General features: G+C 35.2%; 2 protein-coding genes across 5 annotated transcripts; both read right to left on the reverse strand.

The window, feature by feature from the left end:
• Positions 1-4,429: 4,429 nt before the first annotated feature.
• Positions 4,430-8,075, reverse strand: LOC132132551 (progestin and adipoQ receptor family member 3-like). 2 transcript variants are annotated; one of them, XM_059544970.1, is made up of 7 exons: positions 7,917-8,075; positions 7,278-7,475; positions 7,043-7,205; positions 6,795-6,950; positions 5,955-6,152; positions 5,738-5,828; positions 4,430-5,270 (listed from the first exon to the last, which is right to left on the reverse strand). In XM_059544970.1, exons 2-7 carry the CDS (start codon positions 7,469-7,471, stop codon positions 5,128-5,130), a joined length of 945 nt encoding a protein of 314 aa, XP_059400953.1. In that variant the 5' UTR covers positions 7,472-7,475; positions 7,917-8,075; the 3' UTR covers positions 4,430-5,127. The 2 variants fall into 2 exon arrangements, with proteins under 2 accessions (XP_059400953.1, XP_059400952.1); XM_059544969.1 differs by having other exon boundaries at positions 7,910-8,069.
• A 641-nt stretch (positions 8,076-8,716) lies between these two features.
• Positions 8,717-17,458, reverse strand: LOC132132725 (anthrax toxin receptor 2-like). 3 transcript variants are annotated; one of them, XR_009429071.1, is made up of 18 exons: positions 17,445-17,458; positions 17,219-17,345; positions 16,985-17,056; positions 16,489-16,560; positions 16,285-16,366; positions 16,089-16,193; positions 15,779-15,847; positions 15,018-15,098; positions 14,873-14,933; positions 13,884-13,982; positions 13,541-13,610; positions 13,045-13,123; positions 12,103-12,198; positions 11,948-11,998; positions 11,768-11,863; positions 11,321-11,685; positions 9,593-9,658; positions 8,717-9,508 (listed from the first exon to the last, which is right to left on the reverse strand). XR_009429071.1 is itself a non-coding variant. In XM_059545223.1 (18 exons), the coding sequence occupies exons 1-17, from the start codon at positions 17,353-17,355 to the stop codon at positions 9,620-9,622; spliced, it is 1,464 nt and encodes a 487-aa protein (XP_059401206.1). In that variant the 5' UTR covers positions 17,356-17,438; the 3' UTR covers positions 8,717-9,508; positions 9,593-9,619. The 3 variants fall into 3 exon arrangements, 1 of the variants encoding a protein (XP_059401206.1); XM_059545223.1 differs by lacking the exon at positions 17,445-17,458 and having other exon boundaries at positions 11,321-11,401; positions 11,512-11,685; positions 17,219-17,438; XR_009429070.1 differs by lacking the exon at positions 17,445-17,458 and having other exon boundaries at positions 17,219-17,438.
• Between the last annotated feature and the right edge of the window lie 2,909 nt (positions 17,459-20,367).

Consider the following 20,367-nt stretch of genomic DNA (forward strand, 5'->3'; position numbering starts at 1 on the left):
CAATAAATCAGCTATAGGGCCTATATAATGAAGGTTTTTCCAAATACAAGGTCAGTTATAATAATAATAGAATTATTATTATTATTATTATTATTATTATTATAAAAAATAATACATGCATTACCATAACAGCTAATTATAATTATAATGATGGCTAAAACAATAGTTTGACATTTTTTTTTGGCACTAAAAATGTATTTTCTTATTGACACATTGCTAGTAGCCTAAATTGATCATAATTTTGATTAACACACTGAATTCAAAAAACATTTTGAGGTAAAAAGTCTTAAGTGTTTTCTTGTAACTTACTCCATTGAAGATTTTTTTTTTTTTTTTTTTACAGTGTATAATTGAAATATAAATAATATTCGGTATGTTGTGCAATATGACTTGTGTAATGTTTGAAAAAATGTAATATATACAATAATATAAAAATATTCTTCTCTAACGAGTGTCAATAAACAGAGGCTTCCATAACTGTGACAACTTACCCCATATAATTTTCCTGAGCAAATATTGCAGAAACACATTGTTTGGACGCTGTTATGTTCCAGCTGTCAGTCGTAATGTTATGCAAGCGTGTCATTTCCTGTGTATATCCCTTATTTATGTGTGAATGTATATTGAGTTGTGCTTCAAATACTTAGAATAACAGTCTGTGCCTCACTTTTATAACTCCCTCATATTTTTCCATGACGTGAAAGTGATTTTTGTAACCTGCTATCAGTTGTCTCCCTCTCCATGTCTGCTTTTGGTCCTGAAGTAAAGATGCAGATGGCACCTGTTGATAACCTGTTGTTGTTTGTTCTGTATGGGACGGTCATATTTCTTTCTTCTCATCTGTATCTATTCTCTGCTCTTTACACTGTGGGATTCAAAAAGAGGACAGTCACATGGAAAACACTGTCTTTGGAGACATCTTATAATGAGCTTCATGTAATTTGCTAACATCTGTCTCTGGGAAGTGTTGTTTTGGGGTTTGTAAAGATCCCAGAGTTGGCTTTCTTATAAATGATCATTTAAAATGGACAGTTTTCTTTCTTCTGATTTTATATACTTAGGAAGACTTCCACAACTAATTTGAACAGAAAAGGACTAGTGAAATGCATTATTTGTTTTCATTTTATGGATGAATATGAATCAAATTCTTCGGACTGTTTGTCCCTTCAGGAAAAGATTCTTTACATAAATGTTAGTTTTTTTTTCACCAGGTCACAAATGATCATTAAATAGCCCATATATAAACATATTTATGTTTGATGTTTGATATTATAGTTTTATGAATGTGCCAACAGCTGCTAGTCCTGGCTGAAGAACCAAAGTTAATAATACAATCAGTCAACTTTTTTATTTGCACATGGAAATTATGAAACGTTGTTTAATTTGACCTTTTATCCGAATATGAGATTTCTTGCTCATTTTGGCATCAAGCTCCCACACCTCATTAAACTCTTCGATCAATTATATATGTACAGTACAGACCAAAAGTTTGGAAACATTATTATTTTTAATGTTTTTGAAAGAAGTTTCTTCTGCTCATCAAGCCTGCATTTATTTGATCAAAAATACAGAAAATATTGAATATTGTGATATATTATTACAATTTAAAATAATTGTTTTTAATTTATTATACTTTAAATGATCATTTATTTCTGTGATGCAAAGCTGAATTTTTAGGATCATTATCACATGATCCTTTAGAAAGTATTCTAATATGATGATTCATTATCAAAGTTGGAAACAGTTCTGCTGCTTAATATTTTTTCAGAACACGTGATACTTTTTTAGGATACTTTGATGAATAAAAAGTAAAAAAAAAAAAAAAAGAAGCTATGTTTTTAAAATATAAATATTTTGTAATAACAATATACACTACTGGTCAGTAATATGGGGTCAGTAATTTTTTTTTTGTTCTTTTTTAAATAAAATCAATAATTTTATTCAGCAAGGATATGTTAAATTGATAAAAAGTGATAGTAAAGAAAATATATTATTAGAATATATATTATTAGAATTATTTTTTATTTTGAATAAATGCAGTTCTTTTTAAGCTTTTATTCATCAAATAGCAGTTCAGCAGAACTGTTTCCAGCACTCATAATAAATCAGAATATTGGAATGATTTCTAAATGATCATGTGATAAACTGGATGTTACATGTGACACTGAAGGCTGGAGTAATGATGCTGAAAATTCAGCTTTGCATCACAGGAATAAATTATTTTTTTAAAGTATATTCAAATAGAAAACTATTATTTTAAGTTGTAGTAATATTTCACAATATTACTGTTTTTTCTGTATTTTTGATCAAATAAATGCAGGCTTGATGAGCAGAAGAAACTTCTTTCAAAAACATTAAAAATAGTAATGTTTCCAAACTTTTGGTCTGTACTGTATGTCAAATGTCAAACTGCAGTCCATTAGAACCAGGTCTAATGATCTGAACTCCACTTGAGTCATGTACTTTGAATATGAGCTCAAAATATTAATATTTTATTAATAAATAAATATGCATGCAGTGTGCTGAAGGAAAATAAAATTGTATTTAGACCTAGTAGTAATAATTAAGTTATAATGCTGAAAATATAATTTATAAGCTAAAATTGTATATTTAACGTAGATTTGTCATTTTTTTTTTGCTTTGTTTTTATTACATGAGGGGGGAAAATCCAAGCCAAATATAGAAGCCACATCTTAACTCATTCCTCACCATATTTATCACATATAGGGATTTAATCCTCCATTTTGACCATGTTTCATTAATGTGTTAAAAGTATGTAACTAAAGAACATAAAGCATATCATTTACATTTTTATGTTCAATCTAATTAATATCTGGTTTAAAAACTCAAACCCCTGCTGGTACAACTGAAATCATTTTTATCATACATAAGTACAACCAAACTCTGTTCAAAAAACTGAATGAAAAATCTAAACAACTTCAGTTATTCTAAGTCTTTTATCATTTATTCACCATCATGTCGTTCCAAACCTCTATGAGTTTCTTTCTGTCATGAAAACTCTTGAAGAGTTTAGCATGGTAATATACATGGCCATGTACAGTGAACACTAGCCAGGTATCTAAATGTTGAGAAGCAAGCTCATTGGCTAGTGATGTGAAAAGAAACCAATCAGCTGTGCCATGTGAATAATTATGTGATTATATAAGATTTAAGTTAGAACCTACCGGACTGCGCCATCTAGAGTTTCATGACAAAACTTTGCATTTCTTCTGCAGATCATGAACGAGGAATTCCATTGACTTCCATTGTATTTTTTTTCTTATAGTTCTTATCTCAGCTCTGGTTGGAAAGTGGAAAGACTCTTCAGGAAAGCATTGAACGAGAGATGTCTGGAAGATCTGAGGAGAATCTGGTGGCTATAGGTGATTTAGTGTTTTAGTGGTGTTTGTTTTGCGTCTGTATAAAAGCATGAAGGTTAGAACTGTGTTTCTATATTCATATGACAAACATTATGTACAGTGAAATGTCTAAAACTGTGAAACATGAATCTGTAATGACTCGCTTATCAGACTATTTTTGTATAAGAAACCTTTGGAAAAATGAAATGAAAACAGGAAATTGCTTGTGTTTGTAAACTCCACAAAGAAATGGCAAGTAAAACATTGAATTAAACGTGAAATTTTGAAGCAGAAAGACTCAAATAGTAGTATCCTGTAAAACATACTACTCCATCAAACTTGAGAATCTAGATTCTAAGGCTTTGTTCAAAATTCTTTCCTGCTCCTATTAATGTGATTGTAACAAGACACTTTTTATATCTTTATCGTAGTCTGAAACATCAGGAGTTTATCTGTGGTGAAGATGGGAAATGAAGAACTCATCACGGCTGAAGTGCTATAATCTAAAACAATATCCAAATATCATTTTGATTACAATTATAATACTAATGATAAATCGGAAGAGCTTTATAAAATGTATTCTTGAGCTAGCTTGATTTTTTTTTTTTTTAATCAAAGATAACTTGTATACTTGATTTTAGAATAACCCTAATATAACACAAAATATTTTTAGGATCAGGAACTACATTTATTATAATATTTTATTACATTTATTAATATTATTTATTACATTGAGATTTTGTCCCTGATCCAGCAGGTGGCAGTAAAGTACGTGTATTTGGTAGAAAATTGGTCAATAATTAAAACCTCTTGGGATTTGAGTGGAACAAGCATGTGACTGCTCATTTTGCTTTGTCACTCGCTCATAAGTATATAAAACCAGAATTAGGATGACGTTTGGTCATAATTCTACTGCAAAAATTAGACTTTCATCCTCATTTGGAGGCTATTCATATCTAATCTAATTATTCATATCTAATCAATGCACAATGCAGATTGTGATGAGGAAGTGGTGTCTGAAGTGACCTTGACGAATTTACATATTTTTGACGACTATACACACAACAGGAACAAACAAGATTTTGTTTTTATTCAGTTTCACCATTCAGATAGATATTAATTCAGGCAGTTTAAATCATTCCAAATAATCAAATAGAGAAAATCAAACCATCAACATTAGTTCAAAAAATGATGAGAAACAGTAACATGATATATGTTCATTAGCAATTTAGTGCAACTATTGTGATTTTGACCCATTGTTCGCACAAAGTACTGAAGTAAGGTTCCTTGGTCATTTAAATGCCCAGCTCCCAGTGCTGCTTTATATATGAACTCAAATTAGTTTAATACATCAAACCAGCTCATTTTACCAAACAAACAAATAAAAAAGAATCACTAAATTACAGTATTATCCTCTACCATATAATTCATCAGTTACAGAACAGTAACAGTCAAGCGCATTTCAATTAAGGACATTCCAGAGTGAGGCATATTAACAGCATGTATTGTTTCACAACCCCAATGATACAATGGGAAAAAGGCTCAGTAGAAAACATAATACATAAAGTAACAGACAAAGACTCTTAATATCCAGCAAAGAATATGTATGAAACATATGAGGAAACATGATTTTCATTGCACGTAACCCTACAGTAGGGTGATCAAAGGCAAATGAGGTAAAGTGTCATTGTTGGACTATTTAGCACAACTTAAAATAATGCCAAATGAATCGGTTGAACAAATGGCTCATATGATTTTATAACCATGTTTAACCATGAGTGCTGTAGTCTGTGCAGGGCTGACTGTGTCTGTATGTCATGACGTAGACAGCGGTCTGGTGCCACCAGTAGAACATGACCACCACCAGAACGTGCCAGAGCTGATGACTGGCTCCAAGATAGTTCAGCTGGCCTGTGAGGACAGACATAAAAATATGGTTAAATACCTGTTCTGGCCATGTATCAATGTGATTCTTGACTAATTTGGTCACAATTTGATTTGATTCGATTATTCAAAATGAATCATTTAAAAAAAGAAAAAAAGAAAAGCAAACCATGTAACCAGAATTAGACTAGTGATCTGGATTTGATCGTTTTTAATTAACTTAAAATCTAACATCAGCATTTTTCAAATATGTGAGTTGAAAAGAAGGGTTGAAATCTTTCTTTTTTTTTATCAGCTGTTTGGACTCATTCTGACGGCACCCATTCACTGCAGAGGATCCGATGCTCGGCAGGTGATGTAATGCTACATTTCTCCAAATCTGATGAAGAAACAAGCTCATCTACATCTTGGATAGCCTGACATTTGAACAAATATTTTTTTTGGGGGTGAACATTTCCTTTAATAAAATACAGCGATTTAGTATAGACGTTCACCTGGAAAGTATCGCTCTGGGATTTTACTGACGTAGAAAAGGAATGCTGAGGCGGCAATCAAATACATGATCATGACTCGAGGAAAAAACACCTGCAAAGATATAAAATGTTCGGTATTAATAATAGCACAACCTTCACTGGTAGAAGTGATATATTGATATTTCCCTCCTCACAGTGTCTTCAATTATTGCTGATGCCACAAGCCGATATACATCACCTTTACGATTTCAGAGTGGAATCCTCCATTGATCCAGACCCAGTGGCAGGCTGGGATGATGCCGTATCCGGCCACAGAGCAGAACATGACAGAGCGCAGTTTTTTCCACTGCTGTGTGAGGTAGAGCGGATGGATCTGAGCCGCAAACACAGCCAAGATGAGAGCCAGCACCGTCAGCAGGTACACCTGCCTCCAAAACTGAAACAAATGTCATGTGTTACTACATCCGCATTACTGCTTTTACTGAAAATACAGTAAAAGCAGTAATATTCTGAATGTTATAATTCAAAATCAGTTTTCTTTTAATATTTTAAAATGTAATTCCTGTGATCAAAGCTGTATTTTGAGCATCATTACAGGATCGTCACAGGATCCTTCAGAAATCATTCTATGCTGATTTGCTGCTCAATTATTATTAAAAACTTAAGTATTCCTTGATGGTCACATTAATGCATCCTTTCAGAATAAAGTTTTAATTTCTTTGTTGTTTAAAACAAAATCTTAACCAGTGTATCAGTTTCCACAAAAAAAAAAAAAAAATTATTGATTATCAAATCATATTAGAATGATTTCTGAAGGATCATGTGACACTGAAGACTGGAGTAATGATGCTCAAAATTCAGCTTTAAATCACAGGAATAAATTCTGTTTTAAAATATATTCTCATAGAAAACTGTTATTTTAAATTGTAATAATATTTCACAATATTACTGTTTGTGTACTGCTTTGTTTATCAAATAAATGCAGCCTTGGTGTCTTTTTTATTTAATACATGCAATAAAACACTTAAATAAAAAGTACAAATACAATCAAATAAAGCTGTAAACGCATCTGTCGTACACTGTTGCAGTAGAAGGCATAGAAGACTCCAGGCACATAACATCCCAAAATGCCCACAGATATTCCAGCATAGTCCAGAGCAAGCCAGCGGCGACACGTCTTCTCCGAGCGATGACAACAGAACAAGTGATAGCCCACAGAGCACAGCATGCAAACCTGACCACAGAATAAAAAACAAAAACCCATTAATTAATATGCAATGCTTATTTGTATAGGTAAAAATCCCTAACGCACATTTAATGCATTACCTGAAAACAAAACAGTCCGATTGAATAAATGACGTAGTCCTCTCGTGACGCCCCTGCAGACGGCAGGACTGTGGCCATGTCATTCACTCCCAGCGAGAAGAACAGCAGGAACCCAAGCAGATGACTCCAGATGTTCACCGTCTCATTGGACAGAATGAATATGCTGTAGGATTTGAGAAATGATGTGTAAACGAGCGGGATCACATCTACACTCTCAAAAGAGTAAGAAACGCACCTTTTGAGGCACAGTTTGGAAGGCAGATGTGCTCTGTATCCATCAGTGATGTAGGGATTCTCCTTCAGAAACACTGGGATCTGTTCAAAGGTGTATAATCGGATCCCTCTGGGCACAAGCACGGGCCAGTACTGATAGCTGCCCAGCTCAATGTAATGAGTGCTCTTGAGGATGCTCTGAGGCATCTTGTTCATGTGGCTGGAGGAGCAAAGATGCATGTCTCAGTTGTTTTAATAAAAAACGAATGCTTTCTCAAACCAGCGACCTCCCCATCCATCACTGAAGCCTAAAACCAGCTCCAGCAAAAAGCCCTTAGAGATAACTGTCGAGATTTAAACTAGGACAAATTGTGCTCCTGTTCGAGTTTAAATGACTTTGCATGTATTGAAATCTATGGCAAGTAAGATATACATTCAAATATAAAAGTCTCTATATTTTCCTGAAAGCTAATATATCTCCTCATAAACACAATCAAACAAGCAACACATCCCCGTTTATTGCACTACAGATTCGAATATGCAGAAATGATTTGTTTTGTGTCGGTGATGTGAAGCAGCTAACGTTAACTTAGCTTTAAAGTGATTTTGATTAGTCTTTTAAATCTATTATATCTCAGTGTAAGTACGACAAACCTCTGACCTCCAGGTAAAGGCCTGCCGTCTATCCCATTCAGCCCTGTCGGTTCCTTAATTTCTGCTTGATATCAGGATATGAGCGTCATGTTGATGACCGGCCGCTAGCCGTTAGCTAAAAGCTAAAGACGCGAGTTCGTGACATAAAAGCCCTGCGTCAGACACGCAATGCGTCGACACGTCACTCTCGCTTCCTGAATGATGGTTTTAAAACGTAATGTGATATATATGTGTGTGTGCGTGTGTGTGTTATATGTTACATAAAAGTATTTTATATATACATTTACATTCATGCATTAAGCAGACGCTTTTATCCAAAGATACTTACAGTGCATTCAGGCTATCTCTCAGAATAAAATAGGTTAGGATTATAATTTTGAATATACAGACATTGTAACATGGTATAATCAGACATTATACAGTCTGTTAATTGTTTCAGACTAATCCCTGCCAAAATATGATCTCTGACTATCAGATGTTAATGTCCATACAATCACACATATTCTATCAAACCATAAGAGTAGGCTAATCATGTCAAGAATTTATTGTTCATAAAATCTGCTCATAAAGTAACCATTTGACATTTTATTTTTAAGGTAATACAGGCTGTTACATTTCAAAGACTAACAATCATTTATTACATCATAAATCATATACGCTCTCAAGTGAACTGCTATAATTTATCTTAATGGATTTAGATGCCATTTACTTCATTAACAAACAATGTCACAGATTAATGTTATGTAGTCTACCTGAAAAAAATCACACATGATCCTTCAGAAATCATTATAATATGCTGATTTGCTGCTCAATTATTAACTTAATTGTTCTTAATACTGATATAAAGTTTTCATAGAGTTATCACGTTTCTGATGCTTAATTCTTTTGCAGAAATTATTACATATTTCCTTCAGTATTCTTTGATGCAGGGAAATTCAAAATACTTTGAAATACAACAATAAACTTTAGTAGCATTTTAAAAATAGTCACTTTTGATCATTTTTACGCATCCTTTCAGAATAAAAAATTATATATATATTAACTATATAAATATATATATATTACTGTTAACTGTTGAATTGTAATGTATCTACAAAGTTTCCACAAAAAATTATAAGTGAACAAGTGGCCTACTATAATTTATTTTAATGGATTTATTTGCCATTTACTTCATTAGCAAAAATGTCACAAATATAATCTATTGACTGAATCAAATTGTTATAAATAAATATAAAAACAAATAGGTAAATACAAATCTCCATGAATTTATGGCATAATTAACATCTTCACTTATAATGATGAAAGAAATAATTATGAAAAAAAAAATATATATATTTACATTTTCTTTCCTTGAAAAACCCATTCATAATACACTCACAAGAAGGCACTGTATTGATTTGTAACTAGAAAAACTAAAAAAAAATATTAATGGTTAAAAAGTAGTGGATTCAACCATATTCAAAGACATATGCAGGAAAAAAAATCAGGCAGGATAGATTTATAAATCTATGAATTAAAACTCAAAGGATTTAACTCAGAAGTACAGTTTCACACTGTTTTCATGCCGCTGTGGATTCCCCAATCCTCGTCTGAACGTACCTGAAAAGTGACATTTATATTGTGAATCCTGAATTAGCATTTCTAGTGTTTCCAAATAGTATGTTAAAATTGATGAAAACTCACTTTAAAGTAAAGGACACTTTATGTTTGTTAATGACTTTGAACCCGGGTGAATTTGATGCAGCGCCCCTGAAAGACAAAACCCCCCAAAAAAGCAGGATGTTACTCTACATTACAGAACCATAAAGGAGGGCCGACTATCTCATCACCCCTTCTTACAATCACACTCATCTCAATGATCTCTTTACCCCATTATCTCTTATAAATTGTGAAATATGACCAATCAAATCCCCTAATGTCTCTCCTCGTGTTACTTATGCGCTCATTTTGAGACTGGTGAAACATCTTTCTTCCACTATTTACTGACTAGTCCAAATCACATTACCTCAAAACTCATGATAAATCATCCACACTGGATTTTTTTTAAGGCTATGTATATGGTTAAAAAAATTGTTTTGACAATACTTTGTCATGCTGACGTGTGCAATAATTTGGAGTAATTGAGTTCAATTGAGCGGAGGTTTGATGGAGCAGGAATGATGGAGGTCAGGCAGGCTGATCAAGCAACACTAACGCATGACAAACCCTGTTTGGACAGATCTGGTAACATGAATGTAGAACAGGTACCAGTATTAATATATATATATATATATATAGCATCACAATGGCTCTGTTCAGTAGGATTTCTACATAAGCAGCATTTTAAAGCATTATAGGCTCCTGACCAGATCAGCAGCAACATAGTACTACCTTCTAAGGCTATGTTTACATTTGAAAACACATCTATTTCTTGATGTTTTGGCCTTCCATCCGAGATGCCGTTTTTTCCTGCAGAAACAGAGCCTTTTGAAGATGCTCCCAAACACATTTATTCGCATTGTAGTGTGTACTATGAAAGGTATTTGAAAACCATGACGCACTTTTAATTGTGACGCATACTGTACCTAAAGATTTCTTTGGTTATATGGGCATTTGGACACTTACACAGTGTTGATAAAGATAAATGTTCATTTGAAAAATCTTCATATTACATTCCTTCAAATATGACAGAAAATGTACTCTCAATTGCTGTTCTGTGGCAAAACATGGCAGTTGCATTTTAGACCAAACATATAATGGTGACTGAGTGCAACCTGGACGTACTAGTAAGTGGTGATTTTGGATATTTTGCTAATAAAATGATTGTGCCAGAAGAATGCCATGAAATCTTTATTACGTCTGATCTCTCAGTATCATCTCTGTGCGTTTTTATTGCATTTTATGCATGAACAGTAAGATGATTTAAGCATTTTCTAACATTTAAGGGTGGTTACGAGAAACATTAGGAAAATGTTTAAAATGCGGACAGCGTTTTTTAACTGAAAACACCTGTCTAAGAAGTTGTACCTCCTTTTGACAAATTGCAAGAAAGAGTAATCCGATAATGCACTGTGACAAGCTCAGTTAAAAAAAGAAAGAAAGAAATTACCATTAAAAATATGAATATAATTATAAATGCTAAGTATGAATGCAAAATATCAACAAAAACATTTTAAATATAGAATTTCACTTAAAATGTGAGTTAAGTATTTTTATGCTTGTAATAGTCTTACACTATTAGCTTACACTATTAGCTCTTTGTAGGCGGAGTGCTATTTATGTGCTATTTATTTCCTGTTTTCTTTACTTATTCCTACTGAATGAATCTAAAAAACATGAAGAAAAAAAATAATAAATGTATTGATACAAACAAAAGCTCATTCCTTGTTCTTTATAATAAAACAGAGATAGCATAAACCAAGGCTACCGTACCTTGTCATTTGCTGTGGGTCTCATGATAGCAACTCTGTCGTATTGTCTACGCAGCAATGCTAACACAGCATCAAAACGTCCCTAAAAACATTCACATTACAGAAAAACACTGAGAAGCACAACAGCATTTTCAAACATACATACATTATCCGAGTCGAGCTATAAAAAGTCATTGTTGACAGGAAACTTACTTTAATGGGTGTGTACCATTTGTCTGGGACTGGGGCTTGATATATTGGTGGTGGTCTGGGTGGGGGTGTTTTTACAGGTTCTTCAAACTCCTCCTCTGGCATTTTGACCACAGCATTTTTAGCTTTCGCTAACCGCGTCCCTTCCTCTGTAGAGCCCCTTTCACCCCAGCGAACCTGTGGATGCTGTGAGCTTCAGCATATATCCATAAAACATCTGTGCTATGTTCTTTTGGATGGCGTTGGATTATTACATTACCTCCATGGGTGTGATGCCGCCAGGCCCTCTGGCTCCATAATAAGACGCATCCACTGTAGGCCATTTCTTCTTCGGCAGAAGGTCCTCCTCAGGTTCCTGTAAGATACGAACCAAGCATTTCAAGAAATGGGCAGTTCTGCAAATTAACATTTATTTCAAGCCCCAGTGTACTGTACTTACAGGTATTGGGCATGGAGGCGGAGGGCGAGATGGGGGTGGATCGCTGATTACCTGACATAGGAGGAGAAAAACAGCACTTATAAATAGTATTCATTAATCTCATTAATATACACATTTGTGGGAAATAACATAAGATGTGTATCTGTAGCACTCACCACCATGCAGCAGAGCGGCCAGAACCACCAGAGCACAATTAAACACAACAACACCAGCAGCAACAGGATGACAATCACTATCACTATCCCATCAGACTATAAGAAATGTAAAAAATATGTTTGATTTATAAACATAAAAGTTGTGTACAAATACCTTTATTCAGTAAGGATGCATAGAGTTGATCAAAAGTGACAGTAAAGATATTTAAAATCTTGCAAAAGCTTTCTATTTCAGTAAAATTCATCAAAGAATCCTGAAAAAAATGAACACAACTGTTTTCAACATAATAATCATTAATAATAATGATACCTGAAGGATCATGTGACACTGAAGACTGGAGTAATGCTGCTGAAAATTCAGCTTTGATCACAGGAATAAATAAATAACATTTTAAAATATATTTGAATAGAAAACAGTTATTTTAGTTTGTAATAATATACCAAGCCTAGTAGTATTTGCTATATTTTGGATCAAATAAATGCAGCCTTGGTAAACAGTATAGCCTTATTCTCAAACCATTATTATATATATTATTGAAATATGTCTGAAATATATTTAAAAATAAATACCACATGGGAAAAATGTAAACGAAAATCAGAAATTAGGAATTAAAACAACTTTAAATATTAAAATTACTCAACTGAAATAAAAATAATACCAAAATCTAATAAAAATAAAAGCTCATAAAATAAGTAAAACTTAATGAAAATAAAATAAATGTTTACTTAAATATTACAAAATATATATATATATATATATATAAACACTAAAATAACACTGACACTGTATTACAATCCAATGTTTCAAAAGAACATGCAATAACCAGTTAATTTGGTTTAATTCTGTTCCTATAATCAGACTGTTTATGATATTTACTGACCTTCTTAGTAAACTTATGTATTATTAAAGTTGGTTTGCTAAGAAATGTATTGTGTACTTACACATGTGTTGGCATATATTGTGATTGGACTTGAAATGTAAGACTGGCCATTATTCAGACTAATGAGCACATCGATGGAGCTGTTGAGAGAGGAAGAGTACGTTATTATATGACTGAATGACAAAGACGGAGCATAGTTCATAAGACCAACAGCGCTGTGCTAAAGTCTTCTTTTGAAAACAACAAGATGAATGTCTCTTAAAAAGCTTCTTTCATCTGTTCAAAACAAACTTGGCCACGACGAAAAGCAAGCGGTGAGTCACTTTGCAAGTCTCTTTAAGGCAAACAAAAATGTCTCTATGGCAAACAAAAATGTGCTGCCATCACACATGCTGCTTTGTTTCAGCCCTGCACTGAGCATGCTCCTTATCAGTTGTCTATTAGCTAAGCTATAAACAGAAACTGAGATTAAAAAAAAAAAAAACAGGATAAGATGATGAAGTCGTTCCATTTGCATGTCGGCTTGTAAAAACTGAAGCTGGTCCAATGCCACTTACTGTCCAACCTCGGTCAACACTGGAGCTGGACACAGCACGTAATTATCCTTCACTGCACTCGGCTTCTCATCTAGAAGAAAGAGAGAGCAGCATGTGACTGCCATAAAATGCCAAACACAGAGGCATTATTTAAGGATGTGGCTGCATGAAACTTCCCCATCGGCTCAAAAAAAGAGCAAGAGCCTCTCGAGGCCACGCAGAATTTAGGATCTCTCTTGCTAACCAAAAATAATAACATTGTGGCTTACTGTAGCACTTATTCATTTGCTAAATGGGGAGGTGAATTATATGGCTTGTTTTGTGGATATGTTTTATAATAGAAGGAATGCATTGAATGGCTTACTGTAAGGATCCTGTTGATTGACAGATAATGTGCAGACCACACCATCTGAGGTTCTTCCCTGCGTGAATCCCCTTCCTCGCAACACAATGTTGAAAGTTTCTAAAACACAGTGTTTACACTGAAATTAGTCATGGTCATGAGTTCAAAACAATTACATCGCGTTTACGTGGATCTTTTTAACCATATTTACTAGGTCTTGATGCCAATCTTTTGGACAACCAGCTTAAATCTTTTAAAAGTGGCCCATATCCAATAACTGCATTCATGCTATACACTTTTTGACTTTCACTGAACGGTACATGACGTGAGAACAGTTCACTATCTAGGTTTGTACGTTAGAATAACATTAACATTAGCTAGTTTTAGCCACTGCTAACTTGCTGAAGCACAAGATGACATTAATGTTCTGCTTGAGCAGATGAAAAGTGTAATGTAATAAGAGTATGACAACCAGGAAATGAAAGTTTATGTCTACATTGTGATTGGAGTTGAATGCTTAGAGACATTTTGCATTGTTTTGGTTGGATTTAGGAAAGGGAATAAAATAAATTACATTGCCTATCCTCTCAGGATACCTGAAATTAGTGTTACAAGTACCCTAGGTGCATCGTATTTCAATTTTTGTAGCATAAACACCATTAAACCGATGCAAGCTTCGAATTTACCAATGTTTCTTTCGTGCAAATGATACTCGAATGCCATTGGCATTCAAGGGAAGGGCCTTAATGGGCCAATTGGGCTACTTTTACAGTGTTACAATTCCGATGGAGGGGTCCCCTGATAAATGGGAAAACAGTGGAAAAAACACAATTCGGCTAGTTTTGGAATAGTTGTGAATACCAATTGGGATTTGTTGCAATTGCACGTATCTGAGTCATATAAAAATCGGAATCCATGTGCTTTTTTCCTTCTTACACGTTTGTGGGTCATAACCGATCTTTGCCACATGAGAGGAAAACCATATAATGTAAATGCAGCCTTAGACATACCATTGACGCAAATGCTGGAGGGCTCAAGGTTGAAAATCTCCACACAGGATTTCTTTAAAATCTGTAAACACAAATATAAGTCAATTACAAGGCAGCATACAAACCGCATGCAAGAAAAGCAATCTTTGTTTGTGCTAAGCCTCACCGAATTTACGATGGTTTTGAGGGCCTGGAATCCATCCACAACAGGAAACACTTGATCTTTGCTGTCTGCAATATCTGCAAGCTATGAAAACATTAACACTGGCATATTCATGTCAGAATCTCACTTCGCTGAAGCTGACAATTTCTGAAGCTTTCTTGCTACCTTTTCCCAAGCCAGAATCTCTTGCTAATGTAAAATGGGCCGGATATGTTAGCTGCAGAATGTAATTACTCTCATCCTTCTGCCCAGACAAGCACTTAGCACATCCACCAACATCAATATAAAGGATCCCTCTGTTACACTAATGCTGTTATTAATGCACATGAAGAAAACAATATTGCCAGGACAACAACATTCCCGTGACAGTGATACACTAATAAACTATAATAGATTGAGACAAATCAATGTTAGAAAATATATCTTTCACATTTTCTGAAGAAAATGTGTTATGCTCGCCAGTGTGAAATGCACTAATGATGCGAGGATGGTGTGTTGCTCTGGGGTTCAAAGTGAACTTTAGCATGTTGATATGCAGTTGCTACAGTGTTTAAGGTGGTTGCCAGGATGTTATGTGGTTCCTAAGGTATTCCAAGTGTTTATAAGGATATTTTTTGTATGGTTTCTAGCTGATTGCTTAATGATCCAAGTCAAAATAATCCACTTCCAACTTTATATGACATTGTAGTCTCTAGATATAACATTCAATGTAAGTCTATGGGATTTTCCATCTGTTTTATTATCCAATAGATGAAAATCCGTACCTGGTTTGCATCAAAGTCCTTCACACCAACACAATATATGCGTGCACCATACTGTCTTGCCTGGTTAGCCTGAGAAAGCAAATGGGGAATTCATTATTAAAAATTAATATGCATAATATTAACAGTAATAAACCCAGAACATGTCAAAACTGTATTGCGAATTAAGGTGGAAATTATGTATGTATGTATGTACCTCAGCGTACAGGTTTTCTTCTTCAATTCAAACATGTAATAGTTTCCATGTAATAAATACTTCTATTGGTTATGCAGTATTAATATTTCATATACAGTATGTAGTATGGTGCTTTACCTCTTTCACAGCAAGGTCATGTGGATAAACCTCCAGCTTCCCATCAGTCAGTGCAATAATGATGCTGGATGCTCTGGCGCCCTGGGTAGTCATTTGTTTTAATACCTAAAATGTTTTTATTTGTTATGATCTCTGAAATACATAGGAGATGAAATATGCAATACATGATTTTGGTGATAACATATCATGCACTTACCTTTCTTAACCCCTCGTGCATGTAGGTATCACCAGCAGGTCTGATCTTGCTCAAACTTTGCAGACCACTATCAATAGCTGCCCTAAACGCCCCGGCAAACATACCAGCTTTATACTTTTTTATCTGTGTTACAGTAGGATTTATACTAAAAATACTACAGTACAACTCAAAATAGACTGAATAGAAAAATGAATGAAATCTCACCTGTCTCCAGTGAGAGGCAAGACTACTTCTGCACTAGAGGAAAAGGCTATGAAGGACACTCTCATTTTCGGGCTAAAGGAAGTAGATACAATAAGTTATGAACTGTAAAATAAAATTTACTCTCTGGATGGGTAAGAAAAATTATGTTTTCTAAAAGAGTCTGATATATAACTTTATAGTAGTGCAGTGATTGATGTAAATGACCACCGTGGCACTATCTGAGGTTGACCATTGTGCCCTAAATTGCATTAACTAGGTCACAATATCACATACTAATCCAAACTTACATTTGACACAGAATGAAGTTAAACATAGTAATCTGAAATTAAGTTTATATTTAGTTCCACACATGTGCAAGAGCTTGAGACTCACACATGTGGTTTGTACCAGACAAGACTTTGAGTGTGGAAGTGCTGAAACTTCGTAACCCCTTCAGTAGCTTTTGTTATTTGTTAGGTGGTTATAAAAAAGCAACTTTTAACTTTTTGTTTCTTACCTTACGAAACGATTAGTAAGTTGTTCCACAAATCCATAGATCTCCATCCAGTTGTCAGAAACACTGCCTGACCTAGAATGATGGTGAACATTTGGTGCTTCACAAGATAAACAGGGCCATATAAGGGCCCCAGAGAGCTATGTAAAAAAAACAGTAGGCTACCTAAAAATACCAGAACTAATAATGAGATCACTTAAGTTATTATTGTTATTGATAATATTTCCGAAAACTCACCGATCCAACACAAAATATAAATCAAAGGCTCCATGGCAGGACGCCTCTTCTCCTTTCCCAAAGGAAGTCAGGAGAGAGATGCAGAAAAGTTGGAGGACCCAAGTTGCTTTAATGGCATGATCGCTGTCTCCTTTCATTCCTGTCAAGTGATGCACGTTGTTGGTATGGGAACCCGTCAAATCCAGTGATGGAAACGCAGCTGACGCACGTGGATGGAGCGCGCAACTATTTACTCATGCATCACAGCACGCACACCACCGAGCAATAAACAACCTTTAAAAGCCACTCCTGTTGCGGTCTTCGGGAACTGTTATTCTCTTTTTCTTCTGCTTCAAAAATCCATATCCAGATTCATTTAATTCATTAAAGCTTTCTTTTTTATTCAAACGTGTCCGGTTTCGCTGCACAAGGCTTTTACTGACTGTCACAAAATGTTCACCCTGTAATATACTTTACTGAACTTCAATATAGGCCTACTTTTTTATGAATCAATGCCCCCAGTCCTTGTTTAATACTACTTTTATTTCATACCATGGTTGAGAATGTTTGAACAAATCTTTGTGCAAAGTTATTTGAAACATTTCTGGAGCTGTTTAAGTCCTGAAAACTCTGATTTTTTACTATTATGAAAGTCCGTTGCTCACTGGCTAAGAATACCCAGATAGCAAAATACACTTGAGCCAGTTCCGGCTAGATTCTCGACCCAACTCTGTCTGTCAAATTTGCATACGAAGTGGCCAGCAGATATGGCTGCAAATATCCAGATGGATGGGATGCCATTAATATGGAGGGAAAAGATTGGCTCACCTCCTCCTTGAACGCAACAACACATTGTCTGTTCACCGACCTCAAGCCACCAGCATGTCCTGTTCCACCAGCTTTAATAAAACTAATGTGACTGCTTTTTACAACCCGAATTCCGGAAAAGTTGGGACGTTTTTTAAATTTTAATAAAATGAAAACTTAAAGACTTTCAAATCACATGAGCCAATATTTTATTCACAATAGAACATAGATAACATTGCAAATGTTTAAACTGAGAAAGTTTACAATTTTATGCACAAAATAAGCTCATTTCAATTTTGATTTCTGCTACAGGTCTCAAAATAGTTGGGACGGGGCATGTTTACCATGGTGTAGCATCTCCTTTTCTTTTCAAAACAGTTTGAAGACGTCTGGGCATTGAGGCTATGAGTTGCTGGAGTTTTGCTGTTGGAATTTGGTCCCATTCTTGCCTTATATAGATTTCCAGCTGCTGAAGAGTTCGTGGTCGTCTTTGATGTATTTTTCGTTTAATGATGCGCCAAATGTTCTCTATAGGTGAAAGATCTGGACTGCAGGCAGGCCAGGTTAGCACCCGGACTCTTCTACGACGAAGCCATGCTGTTGTTATAGCTGCAGTATGTGGTTTTGCATTGTCCTGCTGAAATAAACAAGGCCTTCCCTGAAATAGACGTTGTTTGGAGGGAAGCATATGTTGCTCTAAAACCTTTATATACCTTTCAGCATTCACAGAGCCTTCCAAAACATGCAAGCTGCCCATACCGTATGCACTTATGCACCCCCATACCATCAGAGATGCTGGCTTTTGAACTGAACGCTGATAACATGCTGGAAGGTCTCCCTCCTCTTTAGCCCGGAGGACACGGCGTCCGTGATTTCCAACAAGAATGTCAAATTTGGACTCGTCTGACCATAAAACACTATTCCACTTTGAAGTAGTCCATTTTAAATGAGCCTTGGCCCACAGGACATGACGGCGCTTCTGGACCATGTTCGCATATGGCTTCCTTTTTGCATGATAGAGCTTTAGTTGGCATCTGCTGATGGCACGGCGGATTGTGTTTACCGACAGTGGTTTCTGAAAGTATTCCTGGGCCCATTTAGTAATGTCATTGACACAATCATGCCGATGAGTGATGCAGTGTCGTCTGAGAGCCCGAAGACCACGGGCATCCAATAAAGGTCTCCGGCCTTGTCCCTTACGCACAGAGATTTCTCCAGTTTCTCTGAATCTTTTGATGATGTTATGCTCTGTAGATGATGAGATTTGCAAAGCCTTTGCAATTTGACGTTGAGGAACATTGTTTTTAAAGTTTTCCACAATTGTTTTACGCAGTCTTTCACAGATTGGAGAGCCTCTGCCCATCTTTACTTCTGAGAGACTCTGCTTCTCTAAGACAAAGCTTTTATAGCTAATCATGTTACAGACCTGATATCAATTAACTTAATTAATCACTAGATGTTCTCCCAGCTGAATCTTTTCAAAACTGCTTGCTTTTTTAGCCATTTGTTGCCCCCGTGCCAACTTTTTTGAGACCTGTAGCAGGCATTAAATTTTAAATGAGCTAATTAAGTGGATAAAAGTGTAAAATTTCTCAGTTTAAACATTTGCTACATTATCTATGTTCTATTGTGAATAAAATATTGGCTCATGTGATTTGAAATTCCTTTAGTTTTCATTTTATTAACATTTAAAAAACGTCCCAGCTTTTCCGGAATTCGGGTTGTATAAAGCCCCAAAAATGCGTGTCTGTCGAAATCAGGTGTGGGCTGGACACCGGGAGAACCGGGACATTTCCCGGTGGCCTGGCAGCCGATTTTGCCCCACTATTTAATATCATTATTGTATAATTGCCTGCCGAATGTACTAAAGCGATCATTTGTGTGGAGTGGAGTGGAGCGCACAGCTGGAGCAGAGAAGCAGAACTACTGTTCAGGGTTTCAGGTCACTTTTTTGTCTTTATTTTTTTATTTATTTAATCAAGCAGCAGCACGTTGCTCATCAGTCATCACTCAAAATACTATATAAAGGACACCATTATTACCTGTTGTAATGTTACAGTAGGAATTTATTTGTTTGAACTGTTTATGTAGTGTTTATTTGTTTAACGCCTGTAGTCAGGTTTCCACCCAAATGAACCTCTTTTTGCCATCTGACTCTTCCAGCTTCCAGTCTTTTTCACTTCTTCTGAGAATATGCCATGTTTTCTTAAAGCCACTGCAGCCACTGATACATGTTTGTTTTTGTTTGTATCTTGGATTACATACTGTCATACTGTTAAAATTGCTCTGGCCCACCTTTTCCAACCGAGCCAGAGACTGCTAAACGGAGCGATCACACTAGTCAAATGAACCAGATTTGGGGG

Source organism: Carassius carassius, chromosome 49, assembly GCF_963082965.1.
Source record: "Carassius carassius chromosome 49, fCarCar2.1, whole genome shotgun sequence".
NCBI classification, from domain to species: Eukaryota; Metazoa; Chordata; class Actinopteri; order Cypriniformes; family Cyprinidae; genus Carassius; species Carassius carassius.